Source organism: Emys orbicularis, chromosome 6 (genome assembly GCF_028017835.1).
Source record: "Emys orbicularis isolate rEmyOrb1 chromosome 6, rEmyOrb1.hap1, whole genome shotgun sequence".
In the NCBI taxonomy this organism is placed as follows: domain Eukaryota; kingdom Metazoa; phylum Chordata; order Testudines; family Emydidae; genus Emys; species Emys orbicularis.
In genome coordinates this window covers 57,598,038-57,621,060 of record NC_088688.1, presented here as the reverse complement: position 1 = coordinate 57,621,060, position 23,023 = coordinate 57,598,038, and the positions used below count along the sequence as shown (strand labels likewise).

The following is a 23,023-nucleotide window of genomic DNA, read 5'->3' as shown; positions in this document are numbered from 1 at the left end:
AATAAACATGATCAACTCCTTATTCCTGAAGTATGATGTTCACTTTAGTGCAGACACCCCACACAATATCCTATATTTTGCTCAAGACCATATTAAAAGTTTAAGTAGTGCAATGGCCTTTGTCTCCAATTCAGCAAGATACAAAGCATGTGCATAACTTTAATCATGGAAATACAGTCCACTGACTTCAAAGGGACTACTAATGTGCCTAAACTTATGCACGTGCATAAGGACTTAACTGAATCGGGATTTCTATGCAGGTACTCTGCACTAGATTGAATTCCACTTTAAGTTAGAATGTTTTTATTTGCCTTCATGGAATCCTCCCATGTGTCCTACCTGCAGCATTGGTTCTTCCTCTGAAAATATCATCATATGCTTTCCACTGGGGAGTCACCTGGTAGGCATGGATGAATACCACAAATACCACCACCAGGCACATTAATGGTATGAGAGCAGCAGTGAAGAGGGCAGCATAGACATTTGGAATAAAGCATCTGGGAAAAAACAAAAAAGCATCCGCCATTTATTACATTACAAACACCTTGGACAGTTACATAAATGAACTTTCTAATACAAATACAGTAGAACCTCAGAGTTAAGAACACCTCAGGAATGGAGGTTGTTCATAACTCTGAAATGTTCATAATTCTGAACAAAACGTTACTATGCAGAAAAAAATGCTGCTTTTAACCATCTTAATTCAAATGAAACAAGCACAGAGTTTCCTTACCTTGTCAAATCTTTTTTTTTCTTTAAACTTTCGCTTTATTTTTTTTTGGAGTTTACACTTAACAAGTACTGTATTGTATTTGTTTGTTTGTTTGGCTGTTGTTTTTTTCTCTGTTGCTGCCTGATTGTGTACTTCTCGTTACAAATGAGGTGTGTAGTTGACCGGTCAGTTCTTAATTCCAGCATTCGTAACTCCGAGGTTCTATTGTACTTTTGATTGATGATGTGTTTTACAAACCACAAATGCTTTCATTATCTACCTAAAGTAATATCACTTGACAGCACTGTTTTCAAATGGTTCTTAACTGCTTAACACACCTTAACCAAAATAATACATTGGCACATTAGTAATATCACATTCTTTTTTTTTTTTTTTAGCCTAACTAGACGCTGGGAAAAATTGAACCCCTGCACTGTAACAAATTATAATTTTTCCTAAACAACCGTGCATGCTATATTTAACATGATCTTCTCTTAGTTATATGCGTTTAAAAGTACACTATGACATTTTCCATACTTGGCCCAACAAATGAAATTTTGAGAAACATGATTTTGAAATAAAACAGCTAGGCTTCAATGCAAGACAATCATTTTCCTTTGACTTATTGGAAATTACATGTCATTTGTATGCGAAATCAAATGTGCTCTCTCACTTCCATTTTTTTTTTCTTTCTGCCACTCTTCACCCTTTCCATGTATTTGAGTTATGACTCTTTAAATTGTACAAGACGTTCAAATGTGTTATCATGGAAAAAACAGTTAAGCCACGGATGCAGGACTGTGATTTAAAGTACTAACAGAATACCATATAAACACCCTATAGGTCATAGGGCTAGATTGTGCTTGATCCCCACTGACCTGCACTGGGGATGACTGTGAAGTTGCACTGCCCCAGGGAGAATTCTGGGAGTGACTGTGCCTTCAGAGTGAGTGTGGAATTGGTACACCCTTTCAGAGGGTGCAGCATACTCACCCCTACCCTGCTGCTTGTCAAGCCAGGTCTGCTAAACAAGGGCTTGCTGAGATGAATAGTTAATGCGCAGGATAGGTCAATGTGCACTAGGGAAATTTTAATTCACGTGGATGCAGATTCACTCTTTACACCCCAGCATGCTGTGCACTAACTGTTCATCCAGACAAGCCCTAAAGGGAGTCTACACTGGTATCCAGACAAGCCCTAAAGGGAGTCTACACTGGTGTAATTGGTGGAGGAGCTGGAAGAATGTGTAAATTTCACCCACCCAGACCCTCTGTAAATTTAGCCCAACAAATTCTGCAGCGCCCTCTAACACCTGAGGCACCATGCTGGTTCAATACTCACTCAGTGCCGAATGACCACCACCACTTTCTGCAGCAACAAAACTGCTAAATTCCTCTCAGCCAAGTACTGGCTCAGCCACACATCTCATTGCTCATACCATCTCATAGACTCATAGACTCATAGACTTTAAGGTCAGAAGGGACCATTATGGTCATCTAGTCTGACCTCCCGCATGATGCAGGCCACAAAAGCTGACCCACCCACTTTCCCTTAACTCAGCTGTTGAAGTCCCCAGATCGTGATTTAAAGACTTCAAGTCGCAGAGAATCCTCCAGCTTGCGACCCCTGCCTTATGCTGCGGAAGAAGGCGAAAAACCTCCAGGGCCTCTGCCAATCTACCCTGGAGGAAAATTCCTTCCCGACCCCAAATATGGCGATCAGTAGAACCCCGAGCATACAGGCAAGAATCTCCAGCCGGACCCTCATTTTACCAGCGATGGCACGTTATTGCCTAATTGACTAAAATCACGTTATCCCATCAAACCATTCCCTCCATGAACTTATCTAGCCTAATCTTGAAGCCAGGGAGGTCTTTCGCCCCCACCGTTTCCCTCAGAAGGCTGTTCCAAAATTTCACCTCTCTGACGGTTAGAAACCTTCGTCTAATTTCAAGCCTAAACTTCCCCACGGCCAGTTTATATCCATTTGTTCTCGTGTCCACATTAGTACTGAGCTGAAATAATTCCTCTCCCTCCCTGGTATTTATCCCTCTGATATATTTAAAGAGAGCAATCATATCCCCCCTCAGCCTTCTTTTGGTTAGGCTAAACAAACCGAGCTCCTCGAGTCTCCTTTCATAGGAAAGGATTTCCATTCCTCGGATCATCCTAGTGGCACTTCTCTGTACCCGTTCCAGTTTGAGTTAATCCTTTTTAAACATAGGAGACCAAAACTGCACACAGTACTCCAAATGAGGTCCCACCAGCGCCTTGTATAACGGAAGCAGCACCTCCTTGTCCCTATTAGAAATACCTCGCCTAATGCATCCCAAGATCGCATTAGCTTTTTTCACAGCCACGTCACATTGCCGACTCATAGTCATCCTGCGATCAACGAGGACTCCGATGTCCTTCTCCTCCTCCGTCACTTCCAACTGATGCGTCCCCAGCTTATAACTAAAATTCTTGTTAGTCATCCCTAAATGCATCACCTTACACTTCTCACTATTAAATCTCATCCTATTATTATTACTCCAATTTACAAGGTCATCCAAGTCTCCCTGCAGAATATCCCTATCCTTCTCCGAATTGGCAATACCTCCCAACTTTGTGTCATCCGCAAACTTTATCAGCCCACTCCTACATTCGGTTCCGAGGTCAGTAATAAATAGATTAAATAAAATCGGACCCAAAACCGAACCTTGAGGAACCCCACTGGTGACCTCCCTCCAACCTGACAGTTCACCTTTCAGTACTACCCGCTGCAGTCTCCCCTTTAACCAGTTCTTTATCCACCTCTGGATTTTCATATCGATCCCCATCTTTTCCAATTTAACCAATAATTCCTCATGCGGTACAGTATCAAACGCTTTACTAAAATCGAGGTATATTAGATCCACCGCATTTCCTTTATCTAGAAGGTCTGTTACTTTCTCAAAGAAGGAGATCAGGTTGGTTTGGCACGATCTGCCTTTCGTAAACCCATGTTGTAATTTGTCCCAATTGCCATTCACCTCAAAGTCCTTAACTACTTTCTCCTTCAAAAATTTTTCCAAGACCTTGCATACTACAGATGTTAAACTAACAGGCCTGTAGTTACCCGGGTCACTTTTTTTCCTCTTCTTGAAAATAGGAACCACATTAGCTATTTTCCAGTCCAACGGTACCACTCCCGAGTTTACAGATTCATTAAAAATTATCGCTAAGGGGCTTGCAATTTCTTGTGCCAGTTCCTTCAATATTCTAGGATGAAGATCATCCGGTCCGCCCGATTTAGTCCCGTTTAGCTGGTCAAGTTTGGCTTCCACCTCTGATGCTGTAATGTCAATCCCCCCTCCTTTATTCCCCTCTGTCCTGCTCTCTCTATTTCTAAGCCCTTCATTAGCCTTATTAAAGACCGATGCAAAATATTCATTTAGATATTGTGCCATGCCTAGATTATCCTTAATCTCCACTCCATCTACATTCTTCAGCGGTCCCACTTCCTCTTTCTTTGTTTTCTTCCTATTTATATGGCTATAAAACCTCTTACTATTGGATTTAATTCCCCTCGCAAGGTCCAACTCTACACGGCTTTTGGCCTTTCTCACTGCATCCCTACATGCTCTGACCTCAATAAGGTAGGTTTCCTTGCTGATCCCTCCCCTCTTCCATTCTTTGTACGCTTTCTGTTTTTTCTTAATCGCCCCTTTGAGACGCCCGCTCATCCAGCTAGGTCTAAATCTTCTGCCTACTAACTGTTTTCCCTTTCTCGGGATACAGGCCTCGGACAGCTCGTGCAACTTCAACTTGAAATAATCCCAGGCGTCATCTGCCTTTAGATCCCTAAGTATGTTAGCCCAATCCACTTCCCTAAGTAGTTGCCTTAATTTATTAAAGTTGGCCTTTTTGAAATCGTAAACCTTAGTCACAGTTTTATTTCTGTTAATCCTTCCATTTAATTTAAACCGAATTAGCTCATGGTCACTCGAGCCAAGGTTGTCCCCTACAACCATTTCCTCAACGAGGTCCTCACTACTCACCAGCACCAAATCTAAAATTGCATCCCCCCTCGTCGGTTCAGTTACTACTTGATGAAGGAATTCATCTGCTAGCACGTCTAGGAACATCTGAGCCCTATTATTGTTACTAGCATTTGTTCCCCAATCTATATCTGGGAAGTTAAAGTCCCCCATGATTACACAGTTCTTATTAGTTTTTGCTTCCCTAAAAACATTAAATAGTTCTCTGTCCGCATCCAGGCTAGATCCTGGCGGTCTATAGCACACCCCAAGCACTATCTCAGGGGAGGCTCTAGTAGTTCTTTTACCCAGTGTAATTATTGCCCAGACAGACTCCGTCTTATCCATTCCATCACTTATTATTTCTTTACATTTTACCTCATTATTGACATACAATGCCACTCCCCCACCTTTACCTTTTTTCCGGTCATTCCTAAACAGCACATACCCTTCCATACCTGTACTCCAGTCATGACTACTGTTCCACCACGTTTCGGTTATTCCTACGATATCAGGTTTCATTTTTTGGACCAGGAGCTCCAATTCCTCCATTTTGTTACCTAGGCTTCTCGCATTGGTGTATAAACATCTTACTGTATGCTGTCTATCCTTTCTCCTATTAGTTATGCAATTTGGTACGGACCCCGTACTGTCCATCTGCCCCCTCCTTCTTATGTCCAATCCCCTACCCCTACCTATATCTGTGCTTATCTCGTCACCCTCCTTTTCAGTGTTGGAATCTGGCGTGGAGATTAACTGGACATCTCCCAACCGTCTCCCCCAAATTCCTAGTTTAAAGCCCTTTTGATGAGATGAGCCAGCCTCCCTCCCAGAAGTCTATTTCCTTCCCTACTCAGGTGAAGTCCATCCCGTGAGAACAGCTGTCTGTCCCCGAAAGCCTCCCAGTGGCCATACATCCCAAAGCCCTCCTTATAGCACCACTCCCTTAGCCAGCTATTTATCCTCACAATTCTGTCAGCCCTTTGCTGTCCTTCTCTAGGAACAGGCAGAATCCCACTGAAGATAATCTGAGCCTCAACTTCCTTAAGCGTCTTCCCCAGTCTGGCATAATCTCCCTTGATTCTCTCTAGCGAGAACCTAGCCGTGTCATTTGTTCCTACGTGAAGGATGATCAAGGGGTTCTTACCTGCTCCTTTTAGGATCCTTTTCAACTGCAGGTCCACATCCTGTATCTTAGCGCCCGGCAGACAGCACACCCTTCTGTTTTCTGGGTCCGCCCTGGTCACAGGCCTGTCTAACCTCCTCAGTAAGGAGTCTCCAATCACATAAACCTGCCTTTGCCTGGTGACAGTGCGATCTACTAATGTATCCCCTGTTCCCTGTAGTCGTAACTCCTGTCTGTTTCTATTTTCCCTTATAGTCCCCCTAGTGCCATCCTGTATCCTCCCGGGGCTGAGTATTGATGCTGTCTCCATCAACTCCTCCCCTCTCTCTATTGGACTAGCTGCTCTTCTTTTCTTCCTCTGCCTCCCACCATCTGTTACCACCTGCTGCGTCCCCTCCTCGTTATCCAGACACCCAAACCTGTACTCTGATAGGATCATTGCACAACATAGGATGGCATCAGCCCAATGTTATCTTTATATTGCACCTGAACATTTCTTTTAGAATAAGGGTGTTTATTTTATAGACAATTATCACACAGTAACTCCTCACTTAAAGTTGTCCTGGTTAACACTGTTTTGTTACTAGGTTGCTGATCTATTAGAGAACATACTTGTTTAAAGTCACGCAATGTTCCATTATTAGGTTGTTTGGCTTGCCCCACTCCGGCCGCCAGTGCTCCTGCCGGGGAGCAGGGTTGGAGCGTGGTGGCTTGCCCCACTCCGCCCGCCTGGCATTCTATCTGAGGAGCGGGCAAGCTCCCGACCCCGCTCCCCAGCAGGAACACCGGGTGGGCGGAGCGGGGCAAGCCCCGACTCCACTATGCCCCCGCCTCAACCAAACTTCACAATCATCACTGATGAGTACAGTATTAAATTGTTTGAAATTATTTAAAACTTATGCTGTATATGTATATAATGTCTTTTGTCTGGCGAAAAACATTTCCCTGGAACCTAACTCCCCCAATTTACATTAATTCTTATAGGGAAATTGGATTCACTTAACATCATTTCACTTAAAGTAGCATTTTTCAGGAACATAACTACAACGTTAAGCGAGGAGTTACTGTATTACCTGATCTGCTTAATCCTTCTAATTTTATATAATAGGTGGTCCCTTCTGACCTTGGAATCTGTCATCTGTGAGTCCCTCTGTTCATCCCCTTCCTTCTTGGACTATGGGGAGAACAGGATGGCCTGCGTTCCCTTCAACATGCTCGTAACACTTGCCCATCTGCCAGGGCCGGCTCCAGGCACCAGCCTGGCAAGCAGGTGCTTGGGGTGGCCACTCCGGAGAGGGGCGGCAGGTCCAGCAATTCGGCGGCAATTCGGCGGACGGTCCCTCACTCCCGCTGGGAGCGAAGGACCTTCTGCCGAATTGCCGCCGCAGATCGCAATCGCGGCTTTTTTTTTTTTTTTTTGGCTGCTTGGGGCAGCCAAAACCCTGGAGCCGGCCCTGCCATCTGCATTAAAATAATGACCATAATCTAACTGCTTGCTTCACGGCTTCAAATAGTCACCTACGGGGATCAGGAAGGATTTTTCCCCCCAGTGCAGAATTGGCCACATTTATTCTGGTTTGGTGGTGTTTTGTTTGTCTTCCACCTTCTTCTGAAGCATCAGAAATTGGCCACAGCAGGAGATGGGACATCAGACAGGGAGGACCAGTCCTCTGAAGTAATACATAGAACCCTTTCTAGATGGCTGGTTGGTGTGCTTGCTCATTTGCTCAGTGTCTAACTGATCACCAGGTTTGAGGTCAAGAAGGAATTTTCTTCCAGGTCTGAAGCACAAGATGTGGTTTGCCTGCTGGAATCATCTGGCCATCTCTCACCTAATCAATTCCCTGCCATTGCGTGGGCATCAGGCTCTGGTGACAGCTTGGTCTCCCTCCTGTTCTCTGCCTATGGCTTTCTAAAGACTGAAATGTGGTCTAACTAAAGACTTTGGGCTTAATATAGGAGTGTCTTGGTGAAGTTTAATGGCTTGTGATACACAGGAGATCAGATAAATGATCTAATAGCCCTTTCTGGCCTTAAACTCTGTGAACTGTGTTACACTCTGTGATTTTCCTTATGAATCAAATTACCAGTAATTTTCCTTCCCAAAATGTTTTCCTGTTTAATTTAAATCCAAGTTAAAAATACAGGCAGACTGCTATTATATATATATTGCTTTTAGATTTTACTGAAAAGAAAAAATTTCTTGGTGCAGGTACATTGTCTCCTGTGAAGTCATATTTATGCTCTGAAACCTCTACCCTTTTCTCTTCAATTACATGTCACACATACTCATAGCAGTCTAGAGGCTGAGAAAGGGGCACATTCCTCTGTGCTCTGTTAGTGGAAACCACGTAGGAAATGACAGTTCATGCAAGTGGATAATTCTTGCTAATATCCCTATGTGCTAGTTCTAAATTTACTCTATCAATTACATGGGCAAGGAATATACAGAAACCTTTTTAATGAGGCTTAAAAGTTCAAAGCTCACTTTTGACTGTTTTTTAAAGACTATACTCAATCAATGGGGTGAAAAAAGCCAGTGTTTTCTATAAAATGTACAAGGTGGATCAAGTAATATCTTTTATTGGATCAACTTCTGTTGCTGAAAGAGACAAGCTTTCAAGCTACACAGAGTTGGCATAAAATATAGAAATGTTTGTCTACTATGGTAAAATCTATTACAGAAAGCCCATATCATCTTTGTCTAAAAAGACTGTTTTAACAGGACTAACAGCACATGGTGGTCTGTGTGATAAAGGTCAACAAGAGAAAGGACTATTTTTCCTTTGAAAAAGAGGACATTATATTAGCTGTCTGTATTATATTTAAATTAAAATAACATCACCTACTGGTCAACTGGGACCAGGACTCTTATCTCCACCCCCATTATTCCAACTTATATAAAACAAGGTTAGAACCCCTCCAGGGACAAGCAGACTTATGCATCCCTATGTTTTCCTAAACTCCTCTGTATTCTTAATATATATTTATGTCTTTTCTGGAAATCCCAGTGTGACTCAATATTCCCACCCCCAAAATCTAGAGACTTATTTAAATGAAATATATAAGCCAAAGGAGGGAAACAATCTTTACATGAAGCTAAACATTAGTGCAATTACATAATTTGTTTTTAAAAGAAAAAAATAAGAACAAAAGGGCCTTAATTCAGTAATTCAATGAGGTATTACATAATAGGAGTGACACTCAGTGATCCCTTCTAAGGAAAGGGAGTTCAATCAGCACATCTGGAAAGAGACAGAGTTTTCTCCTCTCTGTTGTCACAACTAGATTTCCCAGGACAGTCTCTTAAGCGGAGCTTCCAAAAGTGAAAAGTTAGATTTTCTGAAAAACTGCAAGTCTTCTGGGTTATCAAACAATCAGAATCCTCTTTTAGGGACAAAGGGTTGGTCGGCAGGCAACCACACCCCTGGCTGACGTCATTTTTTGTGACTGTCTCACTGAAGCTTTTCCCTTGTTATTGCGTCTGACGAAGTGGGTATTCACCCACGAAAGCTTATGCTCCAATACGTCTGTTAGTCTATAAGGTGCCACAGGACTCTTTGTTCCCTTGTTATTTTGTTATTTCATCACCTCTAGAGAGATTTGGTTGTGTACCTTAGTATGGTATTACTAATAATGGCCTAATCTACACTAAAAAGTTAGGTCAACATTATTCAGGGAAGTGAAAAATCTACACCATTGAGTGACAGAGTTAAGCCAATCTAACTCCAGGTGGTGACAGCACCAGGTTGACTGAAAAATTCTTCCATTGACCTAGCTACCAACGACGAGAGGGGTTCTGCCATTGGCACAGGTAGTGTCTATGGTGAAGCGCTGCAATTGTACCACTGTGGCATTTCAAGCATAGACAAGCCCAATGTAAGACCAAATCCTTACAGGCCCAAGGCAAATCAAATAATGGGAAAATTTGTTCACAAATAATTACTTGCTGAAAAAACTGTCAAAATTGTCAAATAGGATTTGCAACAAATTATGTGCCAGCTGTATCTAGGCAACATATTGTAAATTAAAATCGCATTTTTGCTATTTTAACTCATCTTGGATGATGATGTTTACTGCCAGCCTCTGATGTTCCAAGTTGTTTATCTGATGGTCTGAGGATTAGAACCTCTCCTGAAAATGTTCCAGTTTTCTTTATTTGTTGGGGCCCCGAGCTTTTAACTGCAACCTGCTCTGCTAGTACAGTTTTCTGAGACTACTTGTTCTCACTAATAAACCTCCCCACATTTCTCCACAGGGTCAGTGACTTCTTCCTCTGCAAAATGATCATTCGCAGCTTCAGTGGACATATTGCCTGAGTGTGAGGGTGCTCCTTTCCTGAGCCTTGTGAAAGCCTTTGGTTTGTTTAAGGTTGTTTGTCCCTGGTTTTCAAAAGCATTTCCGCCTGTTTTGGAATCCTGCGGGTCCTTTAATGGGCTTTATTTTTGCAGTTTATGGCAGTCACCAAAGCTAGCTGATTCTGTGCCATCTTGTTCCCACCCTTATGCACAGTAGCATAAGGGTGGGAACAAGTAGCATCTCCACTCTGCACTGTTGTGCAGAGTGGAGATATCACAGTGCCTATCCACAGCAGTATGCCAGGCTTCAAACAAACCTACTTCCCCTAATTTTCATGAGCATTACTCTCAATTTCCAAAAGTTACAAATACTGGAAAAAACCCACCCACCACTCACAACAAAAACCCTAATAAAGAGATGAATTGGGCCGTCCGATAGCTAAGTCAATGCCACCTATTAAGATATTGGGCCCAATCCTGCATTCCTGACTCAGACTAACCTCCCAATGAAATCTGAGAAGAGAATAATGACGTTTTAAATAATATGGGAAATTTTCATCAGTAAAGAGATATAGAGTTTAAGGCCAAGAGGGACCACCAGATCACCTAGTCTGACCTCCTGTTTATCACAAGCCACTAAATCCCACCCAGTTACCGGCACTGTGCCCAATAACCGGGATCAGACTAAATTAAGGGTAGTCATAAGCAGACCACAGGCCAAATCCAGACTGCCAGATGCTTTTGAACAGAACCCGAAATCTTTTACTTAATTATTATCATTTCATTATTTTCTCTGGACTCTGGACCTTGACTATACCTTGACCAGAAATTTGGACCTTAACAAAAAATAATTGACTCCCTCTGGACTAAAGCATCACAGCCCTCAGGAAACTAAATTATTGTGTGCCACAGGTTGAGAATAGGAGGAACTGAGGTGCATCAATGACCAACGCCTCTGCAATAGCAGAAAATTGATTTGGTGAGACATACCTAGATGAACCTAGCAAGTGCAGGTTCAAGCCCATTATGTGTGTCCAAACAGTAGGAAATACTTTTTCTTCACTTGCGAAACAAACCATCAGCTCTGGTTGAGCCAATGTTTTATCTTAAGAATTCATTTTTGTCAACAGGATGTTCCTGTCATTGTCAAGTCCTCTAATCTTAAAAACGACTTCATGGCAATGAATGAGAATCCAACATAAAACTATCTGTTCTTCGGGGATGCATGCAAATGAATGAAATAAGCCAAGTAATTCAGTCTTTGTTTTTATTTTGCATAGGGCAACACCCACACTGGCATTTTAAATCAATTCCCCATTTCTAGTGAACAAGGTAAAAAAAGCAACTATATTGGTTGGGTTTACATATAGTCATCTCCCTAGTTTTCTTTCTGTATTACCAGACACACCAATTACACGCAGACTTCCACTGTGCTTTACTCTTCTATTTCTTTTTAAGGAGAGAATCCACGTGGCACAGATTAAGATGTTTTTTCTTTCTAATATGTCAAGAAATTGATAATACATTGTGCCTGTGAGAGGATGTGACATGTCTTCACTTGATTGATAACATAATTCATTTTATTATAAGGATAATAATAAAATAAAATAATAAAAACAGGGAAGCTCATTAGCTTTCTTACAGCCACAGGACACATTTGTGGATTTACCTATAGCCCAGGCGCTGTGACTTATTGCTTTCGTGTCCAAGCCTGTATCCCTCCCAAGATATTTTAGAAACACAAATCCAATATGAGCAGGGCCGGCACTTCCACTAGGCGACCCTAGGCGGTCGCCTAGGGCGGCAGGATTTGGGGGGTGGCATTTTGCTGCCCTCGGCGGAAATTCGGCGGCGGGGGGTCCTTCCGCTCCGGGTCTTCGGCAGAAATTCGGCGGCGGGGGTCCTTCCGCTCCGGGACCCGCCGCTGAATTTCCGTCGAAGACCCGGAGCGGAAGGACCCCCCGCCGCCGAATGCTCAGAGGAGGAGCACTGCCGCCTAGGGCGGCAAAAATCCTGGCGCCGCTCCTGAATATGAGGCCTACATCATCTGCATTATACCTTGATTCAGCAAGGTACTTTGATCTGTGCGTAACTTTAAGCATGAGTGGTTCTAACAGTGATATCAATGGGACTGCACATGTGCTTAAATTTATGCATACGCTCGAGTACATTGCTGAATTGAGGCACGAGCACAGCGCTGGATCCCGGAAAAGAAAAATGGGTCCTCTTGCTTACACTGATGCAACCTCTCTTCCTTACTTGTTTAAACAGGGGTAACAATCAGGGTACTGTGAGGATTAGTCAATGTCTTTAAAGCACTTTGAACAACCATGCTAAGTGTTAATAATCATTATTACCCAGCAGTGTCTGTGACGTTGTGCAGTCTACATGGTTTTATAAAAACATGATAATAAGTGAATATAATGTAACTGGGATAGTTTTATAAAAAATTTGATAATAAGTGACTATAATGCAAATGGGATATGCTTTGTGCAAAAGGTCTCTTGTAAGGTATCATTACAAAGCTCGTAATCTACTGAGTGTGATCATCCTATTTGTAGAAATGTACCACTCTTGTATCTAAAACTAGAAATATAAAATGTAACTCTGAGGGCCTATTGTAATTATGTAAAGTGTGGGCCATTAATGATGGTTTGGAATCTTGATGACTCCCATTGTCTGCAGATGGCTGTTTACCTGTGAGTCTCCCTGTATATGTGTGTGCTGGCAAGTGAGTAATAAAGTCTTGCAGTGACATGTGATCATGTCACCTGAACTGGAATCCATCTTTAACCTGGTGCTTTTCCAGTGGGGGTGGGTGAAAACCCAGAGGAACAAAGGGTTCCCGCCTTATGCAAAAGATATATAAAGGGGTGGGAGAGAACAGAAGGAGAGAGGAGCCATCATGAAGAATCCCCTAGATAACACCTAAGCTGGAACAAAAGCTGTACCAGGGGAAAGAATTGTGCCCAGGCCTGGAAGGTGTCCAGTCTGAGAAAAACTTACTGAAGCATCTCTGAGGGTGAGATTATCTGTATTTAGTTTGATTAGGCATAGATTTGCGCATTTTATTTTATTTTGCTTGTGACTTACTTTGTTCTGTCTGTTACTACTTTGAACCACTTAAATCCTACTGTCTGTATTTAATAAAATCACTTTTTATTTAGTAATTTACTCAGAGTATGTATTAATACCTGGGGGAGCAAACAACTGTGCATATCTCTCTATCAGTGTTATAGAGGGCGAACAATTTATAAGTTTACTCTGCATAAGCTTTATGCAGGGTAAAACGGATTTATTTGGGTTTAGACCCCATTGGGAGTTGGGCATCTGAGTGCTAAAGACAAGCACACTCCTGTGAGCTGTTTGGGTAAACTTGCAGCTTTGGGACAAGTGATTCAGACCCTGAGTCTTTGTTAGAGCAGACTGGAGTGTCTGGCTCAGCAAAACGGGGTGCTGGAGTCCAGAGCTGGCAGGGAAAACAGGAGCAGGGGTAGTCTTTGCACATTAGGTGGCAGCTCCCAAGGGGGTTTCTGTGATCCAACCCGTCACAGTGTCTTTGATGTATCTCTGACAAATTCTAGCTTCAGCCTGGGTTAGATTCTGAGGGGATCCAGCACCCAGCTGGTACAGCTCCAAAAGTGGGCAGAACTGACTAGAAAAGGGCAAGACAAAGGCATTCCCTAGGCAGCCTCTGCTATCACTGCTTTTGTACAATATGGCACCCAACATATACATTAAAAGAACCTCATTAAGGTTGCAGAATCAAGCACTGAAAAGTTAGAAAATGCCAGAAGGTTGCTTGTATGTATTCATTGTGACGCAGTCTTTAATAATACGATCAGATACTATTTTTTCCACAGGACCCTTGTCTTATACAGTGAATGGGAAGTTATTCCATATTTCTTTATATCCTTCTGATTCAATATGTGGCTCCTGATTTTATGTACCAGAAACCATGCAAATCTGCATCAAATACAGAATTGTTAATTTCCACCTTGTTGTGCTCTATTGTGCTCTCACCATTGTATCTAAGGGTTTCACAGACATAATTAATTTATCTTCACAACATCTCTGTGAGGTGAGTTGTTGTCATCCTCATTTTACAGTTGGGGAACTGAGGCACAGAGACCAAAATTGTCAGAAATGTCCACTAATTTTGTGTGCCCTCAGGCAGGATTTCTCAGAGTACTTAGTCATTTTACAGCACTTTATGTGTTCAAACACAGCTCCAGCCAACTTCAGTTGCAATTATGAGCTTTCAGCACTTCTGCAAGTCTGACCCCGGGTGTCTTAAAAACCAGACACCCAGAAAATGAACATACAATTAGTGGCCAACTGGGAACATTATTGTTTCAGTGACTTGCCAAAATCACATAAAACACTGTGGCAATGACAGGGATAGAATCCATTTCTCCAGAGTGGCCTTCAACTTGCAAAAGCATAAGACCATAATTTCTTTTCCTGCAATCTCTTCCTGATTCATTACAAACCTAACTTCTGCAACCAACAGGGGCTCTACAGATAAATGCCTTCTGCATTACACAACTCTGATTCGTTCCCTGAGCATTGTCCATCCTGTGCACTAAATGAGGGAGGGGTCCTATAGAAAAAATAGTAAGTGATCATATAATTAAAGACTGCATAATAATGCATATACACAAGGGGGCCAAATTAAGGTTGCACAGGCAACTTTAAACCTGGCATTTCCTAATTTTTCAGTGTTTGACTTTGCAACTTTAATGTTCTTTTAATACAGGTTTTTATTTGTTTTGTTTTTCTTGCTTTTGTGGGGGTGAGGGGTGCAGTTTCCTTATTAAGAACAGAACCCCCCCCCCAAATTACATCATGTGGAACCATACTGACCACTAACTTGGGTCATCAGCAGAGTTCAGACCTTGATATCTACACATCAACTTCTACAAGTTGAACTAATGGAGTAACTGGTAGCAATAGTAGGCCATTATCTCTTACGTAGCCCAGCCACTAGGGGGATGAGACACATATTGTGCTAGTGGCTTTCACAGCTTTTTGTGGACAGTAAAGGAATGTAAAGGTCAGGATTTCTTTTCAGTTCCAGTTTCTGGAGGGGAATGTGCTCTGGTAGTTATAAATTCTTCTTCCCCTGTGCTTCCAGCCTGTTTGTGTTCCCCTCTGCTCCTATCAACCACTCTGGCTCCTGACCCCTCCTCTCCTATCCAGTCTCTTGGCTCCTGCCCTCCATAGCTTCTATCTAACCTCTGCACTAGTTCTTGTGCCCTAGTCCCCGTCTCCCTCTGCTTCCTTTCATCTGATTCTCCCCACCCTCTGGCTCCTGCAACACTCCCATTTGTCCCCCTCTGTATTCCAGTCAAGCTATTTCTTCCTCCTTCTCTATGCTTCCTGGGCACCAGCAAGCACTGCATATACAGGAGAGACAGTCTCCTTGCTTTCAGTTCCTGCATCTGGGTCCACAGCAGTGCCTGGCGATGAAGAGGGCCAATATACACTGCTCATCCCCTACAGCTCCAGAATGGAGCATGCTCAGTATAGACAGAATATTTGGAGAATTTAGCTGCCAAACATGTCACCACTGAGCACGTGAATTGAGATATTTTGGCCAGTTTGCAGCAGATTCCCATAATAACTGCAAAAGGCATATCCCTGACACTGGGCAAATCCCCCTGCCAAATTTCAAGACTCTGCTTCACCAATAGCTATTTTATATTTTAGCTGAAACTTCTCTCCACTTTCCTTCTCCCCCCACCTAATCCCCCCAAAAATCAGCCTGGAGCAGAAATTTAGCATGGGAACTTAGAAACAGTTACAGTTTGGCAAAATCATACATAACTGAAAAAGGGGTTTTATATTGGAAGTGCTAAGCTACTTTAAGTATAGGCAGCGCGGTCAGCTCTGCTTACAGTACAGTGACTCTCTCTCAGTGGAACCGCTGAGGGAGGACAGTAGTATAGATATGGCTTGCTCTTCCCGTGAATGCTCCCCAGAATAATCTGCACATCTCGTATCCAGTCGGGAATCAAACCCAGAAACTGAAAATAAACAAACCAGTTCAATTTCCCACGTTTCTCTGCAGATCAGTTTTTATTCTCACTTAGGGTGACCAGATAGCAAATGTGAAAAATCGGGACGGGGGTAGGGGGTAATAGGTGCCTATATAAGAAAAAGTCCCAAATATCGGGACTGTCCCTATAAAATCGGGATATCTGGTCACCCTATTCTCACTCACTATCATGGATATGTCTGAGAACATACATTTTGTTCTACGGAGTCAGAGATGTGAAATGTAAGAACTGAACTGATGTACTAATTGGGACATTTTGAACTAAGATATAAATTGTAGCTCTATGGAAAATGACTTCACCACACAGAATATTTCCCTTAACTGCTACCTTTGTAATCTGTGGATAATTCCCAGTGCACATGCATAGAAAGATACTCGCATGTGCACAGAAAATACTAATGACACTTATTTACATCCTATTTCATATTAGACTGGAAAGTTGCCAGCCTATGCCCTTGAGCATAAGCAAATTTATCCCTAGCCTTGATCAAGAAACACAGTCTAAACTGTTTAATAAAGTTTCTTGGAAAAGTAAGATCCCAGACACAGAAGGGGGAAAAACACACTTACAGCTGCAGGCTGGGGTGGAAATGTTTACGTTAGCTTCCAGTCCTGAACAGCTTTTACCAAAAGCTTTCGTTTCAATGCTAATGTGTCTTGCACAAGTGATACGGGTTAGGAAGTCTTTATCTAAAGTTGTGCAGACCATGTGAAGATGAGATTGCAATTAAAATGATATTGGTTGCAGGGATTAAATATATATTTTATTTTTAAATGTCAAAGCATATATATAAAAAAGAAGACTCTGCACACATGAACACACCCAAAGTGTTCAATTTATTCCAAGAGCTCAGAAAACATCTGCAAGCTTGAAGTGCATTCTGGGTACTAATGACATTCATCCCAGTTTCAAGTTCAAAGCTCTTCACACGTATTAATGGTGTAAGTATCACCACCCCCAATTAACAGATAAAAAAGGAAAATGAGTCAGAGGGGACAGGCTCAAGGCTGCAGAGGGAATCAGTGTTGGGTGTGGTATTAAACTTTAGGAGTTTCTGGCTACCGACCTCTGCTTACACAGTAAGACCTCCCTCTCTCTAAGGGTTTGTTTACCTTTATGTACACAAGTTTTGTGTGCTCAGTTTTAGCAGTCACTTTCAAAAACAGGGCTTCTCACCTTAAGCTGAAGCACAACATACTTGTCTAGTATGAAGGAAGATTAAAAAAGAATCTAGGGAGAAATCCTGCTCCACTGAAGTCAGTGACAGAACCCATAGACTTCAATGGAGCCAGTATCTGACCACTGAAATGTAAGATATCATATTACAGTCTTGTACAGTCTTGTAACTTTTGGGGAAACTTGAACATCCAGCTAAATACTATAGGCCAAGTTTTTCAAAAGTGACTAGTGATATTGGGTGCCTCAATTTTTGGAGATCCAAATTAAGGCACCTTAAGGAAGTGCAATTTTTAGAAGCTGGGTACACAACAATTTTTGAATGATCAGGCCCCTGTAATGAATCTCAAGATGGGCCCTTAAAGGGGCCTGAAAGCTTTGAAATCACCTGAAAGTTTTGAAAATATGTGCTTAAATCAATAAGAGCAGCCACAACAGGGAAGGCATTATTAGGTCCTGAGATACAGCAGATAGCCTCTTAAAGATAAATATCTGTCAACCATTCCTTTTCACCACCCCAATACACATTTTAATGCAACAAATACAATAATCAGCTAGTTGACTTTTATAAGAGATATCCACTGAAATATACTGAGGAGAAGAAATAGTCTTATTTCATCAACCACACATTAACCTTACAACAGTCATACTTGAGTGGCTGAAATAAGGAAAACAAAGGCAGATCTAAACACAAAGCTGAACTCTTGGCAAGTTTGGATCTGTCATCCTTTCCAAACCAGTGATAATTAGTGCCTGTGCCTATGCTGTGTGCTCAGTGTTTGAGCATGTCTGTCTAAAATAGATAACATCAGCCACTGAAATATGACATGAGGTTAATATGCGAGTATAGCTTTGATTAAATGAAGCATTATTCTTCTATCCTTCAGTATATTTTAGGGGATATCCCTTAAATAAAACTAATTTATTATTACATACTTATTTGATTTATTAAATATCAAGTATTGTCTCAAGAGAAACAAACTTTTCTTAATAAGATTAGTATCAACATCTGGATTTTACAACATCATGGGCCACACAAGGCCATGGATGCCTTGATTTAAAAAAATAATTAAAATCCCAATGCCACAGAAGCTTTCTTGAACCAGAGTGTTAATGCTCACATGCACTTTCCATTTCAAACAAGCCATCATGTACACTGACCCTGGTACCCACACTGAGATTTAAAACAGAGCAGCACAAAACTCATGTGTACTGGATACATTGGTGTATGACGCTTAGCACTGCAAAGTAAATGCAACAATACCAAGTCTCAGGTAAAGGTAGATTATGTGCCCTTCCATAATTAAAGGCTTTCGAAATCATTTAATGTCTTGATGTGATAGACATTCTGGGCTAGATCTTTCATTCCAGCCAAACTACTCTTGCCAAAGGACTGAGTTGGAGGGTGAGAAAGTGGCTCAAAGTCACCTTTATACTCCCTTGGTTCTGAAACCAGCGAAGGCCTAGTCAGTCCCCAGGACAAATAAGAGCAGCCTCAAAGTTACTCTAAATTACACCTGACAGCCCACATCCTAAAGGAGCTATTCTGGCAATGGGGTGAAGGGATGTCTGCACCAGGAGCTGGGGGCAGGGGTGGCACAGGAGCTGCTATGGAGTCTTTCCAATACCTGAGGATTTCTCCACACCAGGGAGAACTAATGATCAGGGAACTGGATTCACCAATTTTCTGGCTGCTTAATACTACAGGAGTAGCACACAGCAGCCAGGGCAGGGGGCCATCTCATTTACCTGATGCAAGTAGACCTAACTCTGCTAAAGTCATTACACACTGTAAAACTAACACAAGTTTGGAATCAGGGCCAAGGGAGTTTTCAAAGGGGGCCTAAGTAAGTTAGGCACCAAAGTGCCATTGACTTTCAGTGGGGTTGGGCATCCAACTCCCTTCAGCCCCTTTGAAAATCCCAGCCACTGTCTTTTTGAAAATAGCTTAACAGGCTGCAGATGAACTGTATGATAAGCACAGGTTGGACAAGTAACATGAGCCATGCTAAATTACAGACTGAGCTCAAGTTCTCCCCAGTAAAAGTCAATCTACAAAAGTATTGTAAAATAGCTAAATTTTATGTATTATTGTTAAAAGGTTCTTTAAACTGTGTTCATTGCACAAAGTTGGAAATTTGCATCTGGATCATTTGGGGATTTCCACATGAATGTTAGAGGTGTGTGTGTTTTAACTGTGAGTGTGTCTGGTCAATTTTATGAAGAAAGAGTCTGTTCTAAACCCCCTTGAAGTTAAAGGGTTTGGACCAGGTGCTAAATAAATGGGGTGAGACCCTGGCCCTACTGAAATCAGTGAGTATGTTCCCATTGACTTCAGTACGACCAAGATTTTACCCTAAATCTCTTGGTTCTAAAAAATGAAATCACCTTGGCTTACATATTAAAAAATATATATTCTTTTATACCCTACTGGATTTTTGACTCAAAGAATAATGTGTTATACAACGAGGTGATGCTTGTAAAATATAAAGAAGTTAGGTAATTACTGTGGCACATTGTGACAATTCTATCATCATCACATTATACTACTCTTTCTAAATGCTGAAACTATCCATGTAAAAGTAGATAGATAATTCCAATTAGTATAGTATCTAGGTACTGAAACTATTTAATTACTTTTAAGAAAACCAATTAGCAAAATGGAGTAAATTTCAGGTGAAATAAGTTAGGAATAAAAAATAATTCAATAAAAACAGGAGCTATAAACTCTTTCTTTAAATTTCTTTGGACTTCAAACAAATGCAAAAGTTTGTTTGCTGAAGCTGTACCATCGACTTGTTTCAAGTGCAAATGTTCTTGCTGATAGTGTGAACAGGCTACTGTTCCTGACTTTAGGGTTTTTTTTTTAAACTTTGTCTCCTAGATCTAACCTCTGAAGAATTCCTCAGGAGACCCCCAGCTTTTTAATACTCAGTTTCTGACAGTAGCTTTACGCCGTATGTAGGATTCTTTGTTTTTAAACAGCTCACGTAATTTTCTGTACATGTAGGATACAGCATAGAACAGAAACCAACAGCACATTACAACACAGGAAGTACCAGTTTGTTCTGGTGCAAATAGTCTGAATCTACATTTGAAAGACTGGAGCACATAGTTTGAACCTTCGTGCCTCTTATCAAAAGAGCTGCATCTGGCTTTCCCAGATGGCGAAGAGGAAATTACAGATACACACTGAACTATATGTAAAACAACAGAACAAAGCTTTCCTATTGGCTTCTTGAGCCTCACGCTGTTGCTGAGCAAACATTAATACAAATGCTTGACGTTACCATTGGCTCAAACTATAGCTTCTTTGTTGGGAGAGAGACAGGCAACTAATGCAGTTTACTTTTAAGGTTCAACATACTGCACAGCATCAACATATGCAGCACAGTATCAGTCCCTTTCTGTCCTCTGCAGTAGAAAGAAAACATTAAGAATGGTGCAAGTGATATGTAAAAGTGACTTTCATAAGTATTTTATAGTCAAAATGACAAAGTACAATTTGTTAAAGCCTGGATGTGACTAATGTACACTGTACTAATGTATCAGCAGTTTATTAAAATATTTTTTTAAAAACTGTGCTTTATTACCAAGCACTGGCATTCTGGAGAAATAATCATTCCATTTTGCTGGTTTCGCTGAGCCTCCCAAAATATGTTGGACCAGATCATCAATTTTCTGAGAGGAGGAGTGGCATTTGGCCCAGACCTGGGCTGGATGGGAAGCCCTTAGTGAGCGTTACTACAAAGGAGTAGTACAGAAGAACTAAATCTCCACTGTGACTGCACCTCCATTAGTACTGAGATCCACCGGGTAGCCCCATACATCTTAGGATGTCGCAGGCTGAGAGAACTATGCTCTTTTGTGGTAAACCTCACTCACCACATGATAATGTATAATGATTTTCCACCAAATATTAGCTGTCACACAGGCTATTTTACATGAGGGCATGATCCCTAAACACAAAGCAACAGCAGCAGGACATGAACTGAGATGTGCAACTTGGTGTCTAAATTAACAAGCCCTAGCATTCAATTTATCCTAGTTACCAAAAGAAAAAATATTAAAGAAAAACAAAACCAGCATACAATATTCATATATATAATCCTATAATGCCACAAAATCAGTTCCTTTGTTCTAAAAAAGAACTTCCCATAAAACTGTCACATTAATTTTGTAAAAAGTTGGGACTTTCCCTAAATCCAACTTTTGCTTAGTACCTACTTGTTTTTTTGGTTTTCGCTTAACCACTTGTACTCAACAGCAAGTTCAACCAATATCTGTACAGTATGGATAGGGGATTTTCTCTGGAATGCAAACTGCTTGGGTGTGCCAACTGTTTATAGGTCAAAGTAAACAGATTTCAGATTAATCATAAAAGCTGCCCACAAATCTCCAGTCTAAAACAGCTGTGGAATATGTAACCCTCTTTACTCAACTACATTTCAAGACTTCTGTAATCTAACACTACTTCCCAGAATGCAACTCATTTACAGTTATCCAGTGGTGAGCTGGAGCTGGTTCGCACCGGTTCGCAAGAACCGGTTGCTAAATTTAGAAGCTGGTGTAGAACCGGTTCCTAAAGGGGCGGGCGGGTGAGCAAACTCCGGTCTGCGGGCCACATCCAGCCCGCGGGACCATCCTGTCGGGCCCGCCTGAGCTCCCAGCTGGGGAGGCCAAGGCTCCTCCAGCCCCTCCCCCACTACACCCCCCCCCTCACAGAGCCGCTGGAGCCCTGGGGGAAGTGGCGGGCTCCAGCGGCTATTTAAAGGACTGGGGCGGCAGAGGCAGCAGGAGCCCCGGCCCTTTAAATAGCCCCTGTAGCGCCCCACTACCCCAGGGCTCTGGGGGCTATTTAAAGGGCCCGGGGCTCCCCTGCTTCTACCGCCCGGCCCTTTAAATAGCCTCCGGAGCCCTGGGTTTGTGGCGGGGCTCCAGCGGCTATTTAAAGGACCGGGGCAGCAGAGGCAGCAGGAGCCCCCGCTACCCCAGGGCTCTGGGGGCTATTTAAAGGGCCCAGGGCTCCCCTGCTTCTACCGCCCTGGCCCTTTAAATAGCTGCTGGAGCCCTGGAGTAAAGGGCCAGGGAAGTAGAAGCAGCGGGAGCCCCAGACTTTTTAAATAGCCCCCAGAGCCCCGCTGCCACTACCCCAGGGCTCCAGCAGTGGGGCTCTGGTGGCAATTTAAAGGGCATGGGGCTCTAGCCCCTGCTGGGAGCCCTAGGCCCTTTAAATTGCCCCCTGGGGAAGCCGGGCCACCCCGGTACAGCGCACCAGCTCTTACCGGTACGCTGTATGGGGGCATACCAGCTTACTTTCATATCTGGGTAAGGGGGTGGAGCTGCAAGCTCCAGCGGCTGCGCGGCATCCTTACACAGCAGCATGGTAAGGGGGCTAGCCGGGGCTGGGAGGAGCGGTTGGATAAGGGGTAGGGAGCAGTTGGAGGGGGCGGAGGTTATGGGGAGGCGGTCAGGGGACGGGGAAGGGGGGGTTGGGTAGGCGTGGGAGTCCCGGGGGTCTGTCAGGGGGGTGGTGGATGGGGTTGGGGCAGTCAGGGGACAGGGAGTGGGGCGAATTGGGTGGAGGGGTACTGGGGGGCAGTTAAGGTGGGGGGTCTTGGGATAGGGTGGTCAGGGGACAAGGAGGGG

General features: G+C 42.7%; 1 protein-coding gene across 1 annotated transcript in view; it reads right to left on the bottom strand.

The window, feature by feature from the left end:
- The window catches only part of ADGRV1 (adhesion G protein-coupled receptor V1), a 444,841-nt gene that overhangs the window by 66,880 nt on the left and 354,938 nt on the right, over positions 1-23,023 (bottom strand). Inside the window, exon 88 of the mRNA XM_065406543.1 lies at positions 340-497. Within this exon, the coding sequence (XP_065262615.1) occupies positions 340-497 (158 nt within the window). The remainder of the gene's footprint in view (positions 1-339; positions 498-23,023) is intronic.